We start from the raw sequence: 19,873 nt of genomic DNA, 5'->3' as shown, positions 1-19,873 counted from the left end.
AAAAGAAACGAAAAGAAATTAAAAGAAACGAAAAGAAACGAAAAGAAACGAAACGAAAAGAAACGAAAAGAAACAAAACAAAACGAAAGAAAAGAAAAGAAAAGAAAAGAAAAGAAAAGAAAAGAAAAGAAAAGAAAAGAAAAGAAAAGAAAAGAAAAGAAAAGAAAAGAAAAGAAAAGAAAAGAAAAGAAAAGAAAAGAAAAGAAAAGAAAAGAAAAGAAAAGAAAAGAAAAGAAAAGAAAAGAAAAGAAAAGAAAAGAAAAGAAAAGAAAAGAAAAGAAAAGAAAAGAAAAGAAAAGAAAAGAAAAGAAAAGAAAAGAAAAGAAAAGAAAAGAAAAGAAAGAAAAAAAAGAAAAAAGAAAAAAGAAAAGAAAAAGAAAAGAAAAAAATAAAAAAAGAAAAAAGAAAAAAGAAAAAAAAAAGAAAAAAGAAAAAAAAAAGAAAAAAGAAAAAAAGAGAAAGAAAATATAGGAAGAGAATGAGCTAATTCCTAGACCTCAGATGGAAATTATTGCTCATAGTTATACTTAGTCCTGTGTAGTACATAAGGTCAGATAAGCTTGTTATAAATAAAATATTTAAATGCTGCTTTGCCAGGATGTCAGTGACTTCTCTCTGTCCCTCCAAGACTCCAAAAAATTGTGAAACTGCAACAGAAAAAAATCTAACAGTAAGTCTTTGACCCATATATCCAAAAGTAGTCTAGGATTACTGGAACATTTATAGGGGGAAGGCGAAGAAAAAGGAGAAGGGAAAGGGGAAGGGGAGGGGAAAGGGGAAGGGATGCAATTACTTATGCTCCTAATTCAATCCATTTATTTTCTTCTTTATATAACGAATAACAAGGTATGAGAAAGAAGTAAAAGTGACTATTTAAAATTTCCATATTAAAGTTCATTTTTATTAAAAAACCTTTCTTCCTTAGTCTGCTTCTTTTTCAGATAGCTGTTTTTCTTCACTACTTCTCAATAAAAAAATGCTTGTCATACTTTTTCCTTTTTAGGAAGTGATAGACACAGAAAGAATCCACTTTCTTAGGACTTGTGTTTTGCACCAAGAGGTTCTGGTGCTTTCTAAATCCCAACAAGAAAGGCACAAACACTATAAAGAAAGATAGCTATTTTAATAATCTCCCAGGAAAGCTGACACATTTTATAAAATTTTACATCTCTTCTGATTTTGGGAACCTAAAGATGATACGACAGTGTAGAGACACAGCAAGCTGTGCAGACCAACCATCGATAACAAGGTTTGCTGGCATTACGGTTGAGATTTTATAGATTTTTGTTTATTTATTTATTTATTTTTAAGAAGTAAGCTGCTCTATTAATCTTTTCTAGTATTGAGCAAAAGGATGTGTATATGAAAACATGTTGCTTCATTTTCTAATGAAGACAAGGATATGCCAGTGGCATCAGTGCCAAGTGGGTGCCACCTACAGGCTCTTTATGATTGCCTGGCTAAGCTTATGCTATATCAAGGGATATGTGCAGCACAGCGCAGTCCTGAAGGTCAAGTAATATGTGCAGTACAGTATGGCACAGTACATCACAGTGTAGTCCTCAGATCAAGTGTTAGGCGGATCACTAACTCCTAGATGTATAATAGTCCTCCAGTTAGTACCATCACAATCTTCTTTATATCAAGCCACATAGATAGAATGTTTTCCTCTAAAAAGAGGAAAGCATACACATTAATTTTTTTAGTGCAAAGATAAGAATTTCAGACTCAGCATTATCACCAAGATCACCAACCAACCTCTTGAAGATATTAGAAAGAAAACAACTACCTGTGCTTCTCAGTAAAGCTTCTCTGAGAAGAAAATCTCAGACTCGTGTGTGTGAGGAAAATCCTGCACAGAATAGACTTGTGAGAAGGGTCTGAAGAGGGAGAAATTGCAAGAAGAATGTCAGTTTTGGTCTGCTAAAACAGGTAAGATATTTCTAGACAGATCTTTCTCACCTGAATTTGTCATCAAGTAATGTCTATACACCTAGCTGAATATATTCTAAACTAAATCCCAACTAAACAAGACTTTGAATTCAAGCAAAACATTTCAATAGATGGCATTTGGTGAATTTCTAAATACAACTGAAAAGGCAGTATCCTCCGTGTCAAATCCTGTCATGCCATCCATACTTTGTTTATTAGTAATGGCTATAATGAGCCTTTCTGCTAGCTCTGTAATATCAGTTCCATCTAATATTTCCTATAAGTAGAGGTGCCATTTAATTTAAAATACATAGTTCAATAGATGAATCAAGCAAAAATGTAGACTATATATACACCTGAATTGCCTAATTTTAGATGAGCTATAATGGAGGAATGTATATTAGAATAAAATGGCTATAAATCAAAAGCTATTTCATTTTCTGTGGTTGTCTAAAAGGGAGAGCTTTTTGAATCGGTAATTCAGCTGTCATAATCTCTTAGAGATATCATTGACCTTCCTTGGAAACTTCTGTCACATAGAGAAGAATAGTTCTGAAGGAATCACATTAAATCATACTGCATTACTGACAGCCAGTTACTTGAAGATAATTTAGCCCACTTTAACAAGTACTTAACAATGAATTGTACTTTTCTATATTCTTATTCTTCACATCTTAATGTGGCAAAGCTGGCATCTCTGTGCTATATGTATGTATTAAAATCAATGCAAAAATGCATGCCCCACCATGTTTCATGGAGTGTAATCTCCCAAGAGAACTATTAAGATTCTCTTACACAGTCTCAGATACATATTTTCAATCAGTACTGAGCTGGAGGAACTACTGATTCCAAGGAACATTGGAATAACTTAGATCTATACTTTTTACAGGCACATCTTTGGAAGTATTTAGGAATACGTATTTCCTTTTAAAATAAAAACCATTAATAAATAATGAAAAATCACTTAGCCAGCTACCACTCTAAAATGAATTATTCTTATAAAGTAGTGGATTTTAGCCTCAGAAATGGAATGGTATAACTAAAGAGCCAATAGATATTGATATAGTTGGGAAAGGAATACCAAAACTGTGGCCAGTAAAAAGGCTGATTATCACAACTTGGACATTTAGAACACAGTAAATACATTTTAAATGACCTAATACTTTTAAAAGGAGCCTATCTAGGTTTTCTTATTAATGAAAGGACGCAGGAAAAGAGCAAAAACACAGGAAATCAGGATAAGGATCTCCTCATGCCCTTGTTTACAAAATGCCATGTACAGCCCTACAGCTGTATAAGCAATACTCCATGTACAGAGAGTTATCTCTAGCTGAAAATCTGAAATCAAATCAACCAAATCTTAAGTTCGATTTCATAGCTATAACCAGAATGACAGCTGCCAGAATTTTTCTTGGCAGGGGAAGGATGATGATCTTACAGTTTCTCATAGTTCTAGACAGGAATCTCCTTTGTAGAAATACTTTTCATTGCTTTTGACTAAGCCATTATCAGCTTTCTCCATTAATTCAAAAATTTCTATTTTGCTTTGTAAACTTTGAGAAAAAGAGGAGAGACAAGTAATTCATTTATGATTAATTTTGATCAGTGTCCCAGTTTTCTATCATGTATTACAAATACTCACTTAATCCCCCACATGGTTTTATTAAGCAATTCAAAATAGAAGAAACTCAAAATATGTAGGAACTTTCTGAGAGAAGCACATGAAATTCCCATTTATTTACTTAGATTTTTAAGGACTACAAACATACATCTGCCTTATTTTGGATATCTGTGATTATATTCTGTGAATAATTCTGAACTGTGAAAAGCAGAAATATTCCTGTATGACTGTGATATCAATAAAATAACGGTTGATCAAAGCAGGACAAGGCTTAGAAACACAAGGATCACACACACTGAAGGACAAATAAAAGTTTCAGTTTAATAAGGTTATATGACTTTGTTGTGACTAGTTCTGGTCTTGAGGACATGGTTTTTTTATGCCTTATAGATGCAGATCAAATGATATGGGTTCCAGTCAAACCTAAGTTTTCAAGTTTCCCTTTTTTTTTTTTTTCTGAGAAAGCTCTGGACTGTCAATGTTAGCACTTTCTGAAATAATCATTTGCCATGTCCGCAAGAAAGGAAGGGGTGAGGCTGGGTTCAACAAGCAATGAAAGGTTCAAGGAAAGGTCAAGGGTGACTTATTCTTATCAGTAGATCAAACAGTTTTACACAGAAGTGAGGACTGTTGAACCAGTATGATTACTGAACCTACAGGGGGAAATATAGAAATATAGAAAACCATTAAGAGTAAGCTATGGAAAATGTGGAGTCAAAAAAAAGTAAATGCCACTCATATGACAGCTAAATGAGATTTTCTTTCTAACCAGTTTTTAATTTATTTTAAAAATCCTTTGAAAAGCTTCTCTTTTGCTCCCTATTTATTTATTTATTTATTTATTTATTTAATTATTTATTTTGGCAAATTTTAAGCAAAATGTCAATTGTATTTTGTCTTTTGTAGCATTCATTGTAGTTTAATAAGCATCATTCACTAGAATAGCTTTGAAGAGTACATGATGCTTGAAGAATAAATAAAAACATAAAAGAACCCTTCAAAATGCAAATATTTTAAAATATTTTTAATTTGAAAAATATTGCGAAGAGAACTTCTACAAGAGAAAATGGAAACTGATTTAGGCAAAAGTTGTTAGAAGAATAATATTTCACATTTACACAGAGCTCTCCACATATACAGACTTTTGTGTACTTAATATTATTTATGCCACATCAACCTTTTTATAAGCAAATTGTGAAGGCAACCTATTCACTCTCCTTCTTCTTCAGAAAGAATTGTGGCAGAGAGGTACACACACACACACAAATGAAGGAAGGAAAGAAGGAAGGAAGGAAGGAAGGAAGGAAGGAAGGAAGGAAGGAAGGAAGGAAGGAAGGAAGGAAGGAAGGAAGGAAGGAAGGAAGGAAGGAAGGAAGGAAGGAAAGAAGGAAGGGAGGGAGGAAGGAAGGAAGGAAGGAAGGAAGGAAGGAATTGAAATTAACAGATATTTTCATATTAAACATTTTAGGTTAGGTTGAGTTGTCTAACTACATTGAATCTATTAGTCTCAAGTATCTTCTTAACCAGAATTTTCTAAGCATCTCAGTATCTGCTACTATGAGCAGGCATTCATTATAGTCCAACTCACATCTGAAACCACATAAAGTTTTATCAAAAAAAAAAAAAAAAAAAGCATAAAACCACGACACAACTCCGGTTTAAGTGTCTAGGTCCCCATACAATAACTAGAGAAGACTTGGCATCTTGGAAAAGGATTTGCAAGCATTAGAAAATTAAAACAATTTCCATGTAATATAAATAACTAAGCAGTCCTATTTCTTTCTTTACAGGAATGGCAACATATATACCACTTCATGTTAATGTTGCATTTCTACCCCATGGCATTTACATTTAATTTTTACAGAGTTACGAGTCCATCAGAATTTATTTACGTTGTATTTGGAAGTATCTCCATTTTGTAAAAACCCTTATTTTTTTGGAATGACTGGGGACAAGGTATTCTCATTTTCATTTTATATTTTTATTAATGTTTGATGACTAATTACTAGACATTGTTTAACACCCCAAAAAATCTAGAGCATTTTTGACAACATCTCTTTTGGATAGTCACTTCGGTGATTTTTTAATATCAAGCACCAAGTCAAATGCATAAGGATAGCATTTATATCTACAACAAAGCTAAAAATTAGGTTAAGTAGATTATTAAATCTCCGTGTTCATTAAAAAAAAAAAAAAAAAAGGTTTTATCAGAGACTTGAAACATGCAGTGTGATTTGAGAACTGCAAAAAAAGTCCATTTCTTATTTCATTTACAGTGTTTTATCTAGCCTTAGTTACCAAAGGACTTCATTTTAAGCTGTGGCAAGCTATGATAGCCTAGGTTGTTTTTCTTATATCAAAACATTTCTTGGCACAGCTCAAATCATTGGAGACCTATCTATGACCAATTCAAACAAAAACTTAAATACAAAAAAAAAAATCAAGTCCTGCTGGCTTGCATTTCTTTTAATAGTTGTTTCCTAATAGACTCCAGACAAGTTTTTGAAAGGACAGTCTGTATTTTCTGATGATGTCAAAATGTCAATTGAAAATCCATCTTCTTTAGCAGGGAAGTAATACTTTTTCAAAAATGCAACCTAACAGACAGCATTCTGTCTGGCACCCAGAGGGTTGAGAGCAAATTCTCTGTTGTTCTAACATGGAATTAGTTGTTATTTACAGAGACTAAGCCAGTAATAAAATAAAATAAAATAAAATAAAATAAAATAAAATAAAATAAAATAAAATAAAATAAAATAAAATAAAATAAAATAAATAAAATACACTTATATTCTTATTGTTTTCTTATGGAGAATATCATTTACCTTTCTAAAAACATCTAAACCACACCTGAGTAAATCTGGGAATGGTTATTTTCCTTTAACACAAAGTGTCACATTTTAAAAAGGCTCTTGACCATTACCATTGTATAATTTCTTTTCACCATTCTGTACCAGAAAACTGGGGGAATGGGGGCTGCAGTCAATCTATAGCACTTTATTTCTGCTGCTCCTTCATGGTCACTCCCTACCCCTGCTCCATGTGGGGTCCCTCCCACGGGATGCCGTCCTTCCCGAACTGAGCCTGTGGGGGCTGCCCACAGGCAGCAGCTCTTCAAGAACTGCTCCCACATGGCTCCGTACCATCCATCCCCCAGGAGCAAACTGCTCCAGCACGGGTCCCCCATGGGTGGGTGGCAGCTCCCCCCAGACCCCCTGCTCCTGCGTGGGCTCCTCTCCATGGGCTGCAGCCCCGGCCTGGGGCCTGCTCCTGCGGGGGCTCTCCACGGGCCACAGCCTCCTCCAGGCCACATCCACCTGCTCCACTGGGGGCTCCTCCACAGGCTGCAGCGTGGAAACCTGCTCCACCGTGGTACACCATGGGCTGCAGGGGGATAATCTACTTCACCATGGTCCTCACCAAAGGCTTCAGGAGAACTTCAGCTCCGGCGCCTGGAGCACCTCCTGCCCTCCTTCTTCCCTGACCTTGGCATCTTCAGGGCTGTTTCTCACTCCTCTCTCTCTCCCAGCTGCTCTTCCACATCATTTTTTTATTTTTTTTTTCTTCCCTGTCCTGAATATACTCTCACAGAGGTGCAAACTCTATCACTTATTGGCCCGTCTCTGGCCAGCGGCGGGGCCCTTCTCTAACATGGGGCAGCTTCTGGATTCTTCTCATGGAAGTCACCCCTCAGCTACCAGAACCTTGCCATGTAAACCCACTAAAACTCTCCACATCCTTAGTCTAGGAGTATATATCAAAGCTTAGATAGCCAAATCGGTGACAATTTACTGCAATTTGGTGACATGTAATCTTGTATTCTAGAATGAGACTATTCAAAACTACTTTTCATTTTGAATTTATTTCGCTGGAGTACTGTGAGTTTTACTGGTTTGCTGTTTCCCATAGATAAATACTTTTTTTGAAATACAATGCAGAAAAATGTAGAAAAAAAAGCCCTTGTTTTGTGACTATGTGTTAGAAAACACTTTCTTTCAGAGTGAACTAGATTAGGAGCCATCCAGGGAGATATGTTACATTAAATTACAATTATTGTAAGGTTTTTTACTAATTATAGGGTTAATTCTGCACTCATTTTTACTAGAACTCTCATGTAAGCAAGCAGTGATTTTTTTCATGCAACTATGCAAGGATTGCGTCTTCAATTACTCTGGTTATATTAAATAATTGGAAAGCAGTATTTCTGCTTGCTGTAGGGTTCAGTAAGCGTTTTTTACCTCACAAAAGAAATTGGAATATAGTGCCATAAGCAGAAAAGACCTTTGTAAATCCAGTGAAACAACTCATTTTTTTATTTCTCAGGGAAAGCATAGATTTTTTTGAGGACAGAATTTATTAATGACGTCTCTAGGCTCAAAATGAGTGAATCAGATGTATTGTAAGAGATGTAACTGTTCTTTCAGTATCCTGATCTTTTAACTTGTGTATTTTGTCACCTACTTCTGCTTCCCAGATAAGGTTTTACTCTGCAGTTCAGTAGAACAATTCCACAACTTTGTACGAAGTCTGGGACAATTTCACCAACCCTATTACTGAAAGTGTCATCTTACTTCTGCCCTGTTTAAAACATCCCTCCCCAAAATCTCAGCATGGCTCATCCACCATGTGTGACTGTGCTTTTGATTCTAAATCTCACAGATTCTAATTAGAATTACTAATACTTGATATAGTTTGGTATATATCTAATTATATTGATGACATTCCCTTCCCAACATTGTATCTGGTTTCAGAAATGCATTAAACTAGGAGTACTTCTGCTACAAGAAGAATTGAAAACCCCATCCCTCTCTTGGAAAAACTGAGACTTAGGGAAGTTGAGTCACCTCTAGATTCATACACTGAAATCTGTAATAGAATCAGAAAAAAATATATATATGTTTCAAGTCTTAATCATATCTATACTATTCCTCATTTTTTACTCCATTCTTACCCCACTGCAAAAAGAAAGATTAACTGAAAGTTCTTTTAAGGTACTTCATGGGGAGGTTCTCAAGCTGCCAAGCTAAGGAGTTAAAGAATGTGTTCTTCTGTGGATTATTTTACTAAGAGCAGTAATCTAGATTTATAAATCAGTTTCTCAGAAAATACTATATTAGAACATCTTGCTAGATAAAATGAAGGGAAATAAATTCCTCTGAGTAGTCTCAAAGACCTCAATTCTCTTATTTCCTGTGTAAATTAGGAAATATATAACTAATAAAAGAGGGGCTGGCAGTATTATTATATACCTTACCAATAGCCTAACAACTAGTTATACAACAGGAACTGCACATCACTGAAAGTCTAGCAAAAACAAGCAATCACTTGCTTCTTGGTGCACATCATCAAAGTCTTTGAAAAAGCAAATAAAAATTGTTCAACACTTTTCCTCATAATAAGGAGCTTGAAAATACAGCATTAGATTTCGATCACACAATTATTGCCAACAGGACAAAGTACCCATAGCCCAAAATGCCTCCTCAGTATCTTGCAGCCAGTTAGGACTAAACTTAGTGCACATTATTTTTTTTTTATTTTTTTATTTTTTGCACTTAGTGCGTCTTTTAGGGTTGGTCTTGATCCATCTTTTTTACCAACTACTGCTGGTACTCCAGGAACCTAGTCCCAGTAAATAAAATTAATAATATAGATTACAATAATTTAAATACAAATTAATATCCCAGAAATATATCTGCACATGCCTGACCACCTCTAAGCCAAACACAACCCTTCTAAGAACAAGTATCTTGTTCAGCCACAATTACTCTGCATTATACCTAGTGCTGCAGGGTAAAAAGCAATACTAATATACCGACAGCATATACAGAGCATACAGCTATCTGGCAGCCGTAGATCTGTAAAAGGGTGCCAGCTCCTTTCATGCATCTCACTGTTTCTTACATCATACATAATTCAAATGGTTATCACCCCTCTACCATGTTTCTATGTTCTCTAACTGGTTAAAAATCTCATTTGCACATAAAATACAACAAAATAGAATCACTCCCTGTCAAAGTCACATATTCTGTTCATTTCACTAAACTATGTGTTTGGAAAAGTCAAGAGTATATATCCACTGTTTGCAACCCACTGTGCTAGTTGTCCCATCCAGCTGTGTGGATGTCCCTTCCCTGGAAGTGTTTAAGGCCAGGTTGGATGGAGCTTGGAGCAACCTGGTCTAGTGGGAGGTGTCCTTGCCCATTTCAAGGGGGGATTGGAATCTGTAAGGTCCCTTCCAACCCAAACCATTCCATGATTCTATGATATACATTTAAATAAATCTCTCAGTAGTATTTTCCTCCAACTTATTCCAGTTACCTGCCCCTATGCAAAGCGAACAGTAAAAGGAACATATAAAAAAATTTACTAGCAGACCTAAATTTTATTAGGTAATTTTTTTACCAAGTGTTTAGGTTAGTTTTAAATACCTAAAAATCGTATCCTAAACTTAAAAAAAAAAAAAAAAAAGTCTGTCATTTTTCACATAATGAGCTTCCAGAATACTTTCAGGACCATCTTATTAATCCATATCCATTATGCTTATGTTAGACAAACCCAGCTTCTCCATTCCTGACTTAATTCACTTGGTACTGTCGGTTTTGGAAACAGCTACTTAAATCAAGGCAGCTATATTATTATCTCACTTTTTCAGTATCTCTTATACTTCTAAAGTACAGGTAAGATAGACTGCTTCAAGCTTGCAGCCAACTTTAAGCTACAAATGCTATTTCATACTGCATGTAATAGTTGTATTTGTTGTTTTTACTCCAACTAAGAAAACATACAGCAATTCACTCCTTCCTGGCAAGAATAAACAACCTATTAATTCTCTTCTACAGTGGTCCCTTAAAGATTCTTGTCATAACTATTAGTTCTGTAGATTTGCCAAAGATATATTTTTTTTTGCCAAAAAAATATTTTTAGATTTGCCAAAAATATTTTCTTCTCACTTCTTTCCCTCTTGGAAAATAAGCTGTTTAACTGAAACTCGTTCTGAATTCATTCTGATTATACTCTTACCATAAGAACATTTTTTCTTTTTTTTTTTTTCTTTTACAGAAGCAAAGTGAAAAGGATCCAATAACTTGTTTATTATGTTACTATAGTTAATCTACCTAACTAAAGTGAGGAAAAAAAAGCTTCAGAGGATTGTTAACACTCTCTAAAAATAAGGTAGTAAGTTAAAATAAAATTTTGTTTAAACATTACATTGTTGTACCTGAAAGTGTTTGATCATTTCAGATGTGTTTTCTTTAAAGAAAAAGCCTAAGTTAATTACTATTTTAATTGTTTCTCTTCTTGTGCTATCAGATGAAATACAATGGAAAAAAAAAGTTCCCTGGACTGTTGTGATTATTTTTAATTTGACTTTTACAAGACATTTTCTAAAGGAATTTTATAAACTTTTTTTTCTGTGAAATTAAAACTTTGTTAGATTTGTTTATAACTGGATATTCAGTAGAATCAAGCTAGCTTCTTTGACTCCCTTCCTTACATATTCTAAAAATTACATTAGAACAGATTATTTTTTTCTGTTCCCTACATATTTTCCAATATTTTCACTGAAGTAAATTTAATTGGATCATAATATCATTAAGCTAGAAATGCTTACAAAACTATTCATTTGGATATGTTTCTCAAATAAGTTCTTTTTTTATCAAATACTCATAAAGAATTTTGTGATGAAGAGATAACCATAGTAGATTAAAAACTGCACTGAATGTTTCTTTGCTGTTTGCTAATTTTAAAGCATAAATATTTGGCCTGGGACTTTTTTTTTCTTTTTTTTTTCTTTTTTTTTTTTGTTGGTTGGTTTGTTGCTTTAGGGTTTTTTTTTATCTGTTGTGTGTGTGTGTGTTTGTTTTTGTTGTTGTTGTTTTTCTGCACTTTTCTACCTTTTTTTACTTTTTTACTCTTTTCTATGCATTTAAAACTTCACACCTATGTATCCAGACACCTCATTGCACTAAGGAATATTTTTGAATTCTGAAAAGTTGTCTTTTTTTCTTTAACTTATGTAGAAGTGTCTTTTTCACTATTACTGATTCAAAAAGTTTTCCAATAGATTTTTTTTTATTACTTTGAGGATTAACTGTTTGTAGGAAAATATGCTTCCTTTCTTTCTTTCATGAAACTCTAACTCTTCCATGTTCTCCTTTCTTTTTCTTGTTTTGGGCTATGAAATATTGTCTTGTGCTGGACCCTTTACAATTTGATCCTGTAAATCAGGTACTTACAAAAACTTCCTTTTCAGTCACTTAATATTGTCTTTTTTTTTTTTTTAACTCAAAAAAAATGTGAGTGCCACAGTTGCCAGTGGGTTCTTTTGTTCCCAGTTGACCCTTTTGCCTTAGCAAGGGTCATCTCCACACCAAACAAGGTTCCCTCATTTCATTCAAACAAGAATATCAGATCTGTAACAGCAAAATAAGCTGATTGCCGTTTCCAGAGCCATTGACATCTCAGTACATGAATGTTCATCAGCTACTTTTGATTGCTCTAGAATATGCTTCTGAGACCAGATTTCTGAGACCATTCACCCAGATTTGCCTAGCCATAAAGCTCAAATTCACTATTAGATTTATGATTCAGGTATCTTCATTAGGAAGAACAGCATACAGAAAGAAGTATACTCATATGCTATATCAAGTGCCATATATATTGAGTGCCACCTGTGCAATCATTGATGTTTTTATATTGTTTAAACTGTATTACACTTAAATCCATTTTTACTGTATGTATTTTATTGTTGCCTGTATTATAACATTTTTGAACTTATCAGATATCAGTCTTCTATTGTGCATCCATCATGCACTATCTAACTGTTTAATTACCTCATCTAATCTTTCCCTCAGTCTCTGACCGCTATTAATAGGCTGCATTCAGGTGCATGCATTTGGCAATGTACATAGAAGGCCTTGTCTGTGTGTTCCCTAGCCTTCAAATCTTCACATCCTCCCTTCCTCTTCATGGTTACCATACCTCAGAACACAGCTACCCTATTTTGATTAACCCAGGTTCAACTGTCTGCTACAGTCATAGCCTCACACATGCATCACTGATTCATACCGAGAGCAATTCAGATTTTCAGACACAAGCTCCACATATAACAAGTAGCATAGTAGTTAAACTTCCTGCTTTTCAAATCTGCATGGCCCACAGATTAAACATTTGTCACTAATGGCTACATGGCCCACAGATTAAACAGTGTCATTTGATAGATGCTGTCTTGGTTAAAACGCACAGGAATACATGAATCTTCATCTTTTCCTTCTCCGCTTTCTGACCCCCCAGTTTCTTTGGGTCAGCAGAAATTCTAGGAATTTTCCTTGACAAGGAATCTAGTAGGAGAAGATGAATGTAGTCAGCTAATAGACTTCTGATTCCCTGTGTCTTCTCCTACCCGCAAAAGAGCAGGTGTGCAGGTGAGAATGAGATGAGCAAACTGGCTACACATGTACCATGGTGTTCAGTTACAGCACGACTCTTCCTAGGCTCATGCACAGCAGCTGCAATAAAGCTCCTGTATAACTGACAGAGCACCACTGCAGAATCAGGCATTAAAACACAAGAGACAGACACAGTTTTTACTGATTTACGAAATGAGGATTGGCTTCAGCCAATGGAAAAGACGGTATCTGGTGCTTTATGGATCTTATATTTCTGCTTCCATTAACATTCTGAGTATAACATTCTGTTCATGCTAATATAATTGTAGGTGTAGAGTGTATCCTGCATGATTTTCTGTTTCCTCAAAGACTAGAACTCCAAAAACAAATAACTCAACAAATATTTAAAAAAATAAATAAATAAATAAATAGGCTACAAAAATGTCTTGCTTCTAGTCATTTCCTTGTTTTCCTTCACCTGTAGAAGCACTTAGCAAGAACTTGTACCATTCAAGCTAGATGCTGTTGTCGTGTTTCATTAGAGGATTGGAAAGTAAGTTAGCACTTAAAAGGTACCTGTTTGTTTCAAGGGGTGTTATTTGTTTACTTTTGATTTGTTCAGATGAAGGTACTCAGTCATGTTCCATTTATGTTATCATTAAGAAACTAAACCAGTTTGCAGTCTCTCATTAAAAAGAACTGCCACATGCTGAATCTCACTTGACAACTGTAAAAAATGCCAAATTGCAAACCAGATTTTGCTAGAGAGATGCAAGCACAAATCTCGCTTCTTCTGCTGTTTCAATCCAATTTACGTATTACTTTCTTTGCCATAATCAGGTAATACATTTGATCTTCAAATATTCACAACTTCTGTTAATATTAGCATCAGAAGTTGTCCAGGAAAAGACAGCTTATATCTTATGTGTTAGTCTCTCGTTTGTATATCTCTGCAACAGACAGAGATATGTACAGACGTACAGTTCTTTCTTATTGCTACCATATACCTGACTCAAATATCACATTGCTCACTAAAATATGGCTGCTACTCAGGGGTGAATGCAAAAATTGACAGTCCAGTATGCAGGGAAGGCAATTCCAAAGTTCCTGATATAATCTTGAAGAAATTTTAACAAATACTTAAATAAAGAAATAGTAATAATATTTAAATAAAGCTCATAACCTTATTATTGTGAGCTTGTTAATTACTTGAAGTATGTCACTAGTACCACAGTGACCAAATAGGCAAACACAGCAGTGTGCCATGTAATGCTGTTTCTTGGCAAGACCTTCTTCTATCATTGCTGTAAGTATTGAATTCTGTCAAGGGATACATGATAATACAATATGAATTTCAAGCCATGAAAAGGAGCATCAAAACAATTTTTAATTGTCTCCATCAATGAATTCTGATATGCAAAGTATCTACAGTGCATTTTTGTACATGAAATTCATATGAGGAACAACAATTTTATAATGAAAGACATCTGAAGTTCTGACAGCTGAACACTGAAGTGATCATTTGTGTTCTTTTTAAAAGTTGCTATTTAATGACTACCATGTTCAGTAATTATTCACCTTTGGCTGACTAATTTGGCTTGGTACTTCACTGCTTTCCTTATTTCCCAAAACAATTGCTGTTTGTTTTTTTTTAATTTTGTTCTGTTTGTTTGTTTGTTTACTATCATCAGGGTCTTTTATCTATATAAAACATATCGCTTTTCTCCTTAGAATAGTTTTCCTGACTACTTTCCTCTTAGGCTCTCAAGCTTGAAAGTTGTTGTTAAGAGAACTGGGAAACAGAAGTTAACATATGCCTCAGTTGGGAATTTTTTACCTGATTTATGATGCTTTTTCTGTTAGGGATTGGATTGACCCTGCTTTCCAGTCAAGAGGATAGTATTGTCACCAATTCTCTAATATGACAACGTGCACAATCACAGTCAAAGAACAAACTATTGGCATGACACTACTATTTGCTGTGCTCTTAAACAAAGAAATAAAATCAAATCATTGTAAAATGAATCCAAACTGAAAAGAATATTTAGTCATTCTTGAAGCACCTCTCTTTACTGCTGAATGTAAAAATATGTAAGATTTATTTACTAGTTTAGAGATCATCAGTGAGACGCATGTCCTCAAGTAAATTTGGGCACCTCAAACTCCCACATGACATTAGCAGGAGACTGGGAGGTTCTCTCTCTTTGTAGATCATTTACAATCCATTTCTGACTAACCGTTCATTAAACCCCCCTTGTCATGTAATCTACAAATATTTTTATGCACTATTTAGCTTGTAAGCACAGTATTATTTCAGTTCTTTCACTACATGACTCGAACCTTGTTGAAAAAGAGCATTACTTGAAGAAATTGTTGAATGTTACCGAGCAATGACAATGGAAGACTGTAGGGAGAGGAAGAAATAACCTGGAAATGTTTTCACATTGAAGACCTTATGACATTTCCTTCCATATATGTAAATATACATTTGTTTGTGGGGATGTTTTGCTGGAGATCTAAGATCTTTACGTATTGGGTTTTGATTAACAGCTAGCTTTCTATCACAATAAACAAGCAAAAAAAAAATGATAACCATGATTAGAACAGAAGCTTCAGTCCAGGAAATATCTTTAAAATGTGCTTAATTTTAAGTATAAATCCTACCAATTTCAGTCAAACCAATAATCTACTTCTATAGTTCTCTGAATGAGGATACTGTTCTTAATGAATTACAGCCTGAGGGAAAAGACAGACTAGGGTTTAATTAGCTTCTACCTAAATTCTGTATTTAACCTGGCCACCCGGCCACTATGGTTAAGGATAACAAAAAATGTTCTTATAAATATATTAAAGGCAAGAGGAGGGCCAAGGAGAATCTCCATTCTTTACTGGACACAGAGGGAAACATGGCTACTGAGGATAAGGAAAAGGCTGAGGTTCTTAATGCCTTCTTTTTATCTGTCTTTACTAGCTGGACCACTTTTCCTTGGGGTACTCAGCCTCCCAACCTGGAAGTCTGGAACAAGGAGTAGAAGAAACCCCCCACAGTTCAGGTGGAAACAGTTAAAGACCTGCTGCTCCACGGGGACTATCACAAGTCCATGGGGCCAGATGGGATCCACCTGAAGGTGCTGAGGGAGTTGGTGGATGTGATTGCTGGGATGCTTTCCATCATCTATCAGCGGTCATGGTCATTTGGAGAGATCCCGGATGACTGGCAACTTGCTAATGTGACACCCATCTATACAAAAGGTCATAAGGAGGACCTGGGGAACTACAGGCTTGTCAGTCTGACCTCTGTGCCAGGAAAGGTGCTGGAACAGGTCATCTTGAATGCAAACACGCAACATATGCAGGACAACCACGAGGGATCAGGCCCAGTCACCATGGGTTCATGAAAGGCTAGTCCTGCCTGACCAAACTCATGTGCTTCTATGACCAGGTGACCTGCCTGGTGGATAAGGGAAAAGCTGTTGATGTAGTCCACCTAGACTTCAGCGAGGCCTTTGACACAGTCTCACATAGTATTCTCCTTCAGAAGCTGGCAGCCCATGGCTTGGACAGGTACAGTCTTTGCTGGGTTAAGAAATGGCTGGACGGCTGGGCCCAGAGAGCAGTGGTTATCAGAGTGGAATCCAGCTGGTGACTAGTCACGAGTGGTGTTCCCCAGGGCCAATCTTGGCCGTGTTGGGGCCAATCTTCTTTGATATCTTTATTGATGACTTAGATGAGGGAATTGAGTGCACCCTCAGTAAGTTTGCATATGACAACAAGCTGGGGGGAAGTGCTGACCTTCTGGAAGGTAGAAAGGCCCTGCAGAGGGACCTGGACAGGTTGGATAAACAGCCAGAGGCCAATGGGATGAGGTTCAACATGGCTAAATACCGGGTCCTGCACTTTGGTCACAAAAACCCCATGCAGCACTACAGGCTTGGGGCAAAGTGGCTGGAACACTGTGCAGAGGAAAAGGGTCTGTTGGTGCTGATTGATGCTCACCTGAACATGAGCCAACAGTGTGCCCAGGTGGCCAAGAAGGCCAATCACATCCTGGCTTGTATCAGGCATGGTGTAACCAGCAGGACCAGCGAAGTGATCATGTACTCTGCTCTGGTGAGGCCACACTTCAAGTACTGTTTTCAGTTTTGGGCCCTTCACTACAAGAAAGACATCAAGGCCGTGGAGCATGCCCAAAGAGGGGCTGTGAAGCTGGTGAAGGACCTGGAACACAAGTCCTATAAGGAGCAGCTGAGGGAACTGATGTTATTTAGTCTGGAGAATAGAAGGCTCAGGGGAGACCTTATTGCTCTCTATAACTACCTGATAGGAAATTGTGGGGAGCTGTGGGTCAGGCTCTTCTCACAGGTAACTAGTGATAGGACTAGAGAGAATGGCCACAAGTTGCACCAGGGGAGGTTTAGGTTGGAAACTGGGAGAAATTTCTTCTCAGAAAGAGTGGTTAGGTATTGGAACAGGTTGCCCGGGGAACTGGTGGAGTGACCGTCCCTGGGGGTGTTCAATGAAAGGTTGGACGTGGTGCTTATGGACATAGTTTAGTGGGTGACATTGGTAGTAGGGTGATGGTTGGATCAGATGATCTTGAAGGTCTTTTCCAACCTTTAATGATTCTATGAATCAATGATTTCTCTCATATATTGAGTAACATTAAGAAAATGTGCTACTTTATTTTTTTCATTATAGTAAGACAATATGGAACTTCACATCAAAAGTACGGCATTTGTATAATTTGAAAAAAAGTAATCTTGCCATGTTATCAAAATAAAATATAACAAGTGTTACCTAACCTAAGGATACAGGTATAGCAAAATTGTAGGAATGTTCTCAAACATGAAAATTTCATCATATGCAGATTAATTTTTTCCTTGTCTAGTGGATACAGAAATGCATGCACTTCAAAATTTGCAAATGTGCAATTCACACGTTATTAGAGCTATGTGTTTCTTGTACCTGCCACACATTCAAACTCTGTTAAAACTGTTCTTGTCTTTGTTCTTGTTCGTTTTTGTTAGGTTTCTTATCAATCTTCTTTTATCTCAATACCTTTATCTTTAACTCCATTTTTTGAATAGTACACTGAATGAATTTAACTTGATTCTTTAAATAGAAACCTAAATTTTTACTATGGATTTGTCCAAAGGGGGAAAAATTGTGATTATTTGCATCACTGAAAAAGTGAACAAAGGATAGTGAGACCTACCACACTTAGTAACTGGCACTGAATTTTCTGTTACATCTATTCAGTGCTAAGACATTTACAGAAACAGTAATATAAAATATTAAGAGTCAGAGGTTATTGCATAGTTCTATTATGTAGAATTATTGTTACATTCAATGCTAAAATGATAAGGTTGACCGTAAGACATTAAACTCCAAAAACAAAAATACCTTAGGTCTCCAGCATCAGGAGAGTGATTTGCTACTATTTCTGCAGAGGAGAGAAGAGCAGAATCTGAAAAGAACTTATTTTTATCCTTTGCAAACAGAGAAGTCAGAGGAAAATATTCTAGCATTGCTTTATAATGAGCAGCATAAGTCACCAACTTGTGCCCAGATTTTCTTTCACCCTCATATGTGTCCTTTAGAACAAGGCAAATCATTACAGGAAGGTTTAGGTTATAACTTTATCTTTTGGTCTACAAGCCATCTTCACTCATCCTTGATGTTATTGAGTACATCTCTAAATTTTTTCTAAAGATACTGAAGACATACATTCTCCAAACCTCACATGACAGTAAATACAGGTCTCAGCACAACAAGCTGCAATATTCAGCCTTCCCTCTGAAGGGAGAAGCTACCTTCTAGTGGATAGTGTCTTTTTACTTGTCTCTGTTTTTTACGAGATCATTTATCATTACAGTACCTAAATGTCAACACGGTATCAGAGATTTCTTTCTGCTGTGTTTTAAGTACAAAGCTGTATACACCTACAGAGATATGGAGATATGTATGTACATGAACAAATAAAAACATGGGAAAAAATGTGATTGCTTCCATTTGCTTTTTTTTTTCTATATATTTTCTATAGGATATTTTATCGTCCCTGCATTATTGTGATCAGCGGGTTCTCTGATCTTAAACTTCAGTTTAACTTGAGCATATTTTTGTATGCAACTTCTAATGCTAGATAGTACAGGGGCTATAAAATTCAGTTTTCTTAGTATTCTGTTTATTCTATTCTTTTCAACAAAACTAGAAGTCTCCATTGTAAGTATCCCAAAATTTGCTGATTTAGCTGACCTGACTGGAAATAAACCAGTCTTGGAAGAAACCAAAGCTAAATTAATCAATCTTTACTTAATAGGAAGATGTGCCCTAAAATTATTGGTTCTGCATTGCAGTCTCACTTGGCTGGGTTTCTTTCTGTGTATCTGCTGTTTTGTGTTTTGATGGTTTTATTTTCATGGTGGTGGTAATGTTTTTTTGTTTGGTTGTTTGCTTTGTGGTTGTTTTTTTGTTGGTGGTGGTTTTTTGCTTTGTCTGGTTGTTTGTTTTGTTTTGTTAGTCATTGGTTTTGTATAATATCATAGAATGGCTCAGGTTTGAAGGGACCTTACAGTTCATCTAGTTCCAACCCCCCTGTTATGGGCAGGGATGCCAGTCACTAGATTAGGTTGGCCAAGACCCCATCCAGCCTGGCCTTGAACATCTCTAGGGATGGGACATCCACAACTTCCCTTGGCAACCTGTTCCAGTGCCTCACTACCCTTACAGAGAAGAATTTCCTCCTAATGTCTAGTCTAAATCTATCCTCTTTTAGTTTAAGACTATTCCCCCTTGTCCTATCATTATCTACCCTAGTAAAGAGTCCTTCTCTATCTTTTCTATAAGACCCCTTTAAGTATTGAAAGACCACAATTAGGTCTCCCCACAGTCTTTCACTTCTGCAGGCTGTACATCCCCAGCTCTCTCAGCC

The 19,873-nt window shown here is 35.9% G+C and overlaps 1 protein-coding gene across 2 annotated transcripts; it reads left to right on the top strand.

The window, feature by feature from the left end:
* Window positions 1-736: 736 nt before the first annotated feature.
* On the top strand, window positions 737-18,922 carry LOC310889603 (uncharacterized protein). 2 transcript variants are annotated; one of them, XM_083817288.1, is made up of 3 exons: window positions 737-1,932; window positions 10,613-10,726; window positions 15,914-18,922. In XM_083817288.1, the coding sequence occupies exon 3, from the start codon at window positions 16,531-16,533 to the stop codon at window positions 17,437-17,439; it is 909 nt and encodes a 302-aa protein (XP_083673414.1). In that variant the 5' UTR covers window positions 737-1,932; window positions 10,613-10,726; window positions 15,914-16,530; the 3' UTR covers window positions 17,440-18,922. The 2 variants fall into 2 exon arrangements, with proteins under 2 accessions (XP_083673414.1, XP_083673415.1); XM_083817289.1 differs by lacking the exon at window positions 10,613-10,726.
* Window positions 18,923-19,873: the final 951 nt, after the last annotated feature.

The sequence above is a fragment of the Anser anser genome, assembly GCF_964211835.1.
Source record: "Anser anser genome assembly, chromosome: Z".
NCBI classification, from domain to species: domain Eukaryota; kingdom Metazoa; phylum Chordata; class Aves; order Anseriformes; family Anatidae; genus Anser; species Anser anser.
Note: the sequence above shows the minus strand (reverse complement) of the source record. Positions and strands in the feature narration are given on the sequence as shown.

Coding starts and splice junctions, on each gene's coding strand:
- LOC310889603 (XM_083817289.1), top strand. CDS start 16,531: ATGGCTGGACGGCTGGGCCCAGAGAGCAGTGGTTATCAGAGTGGAATC.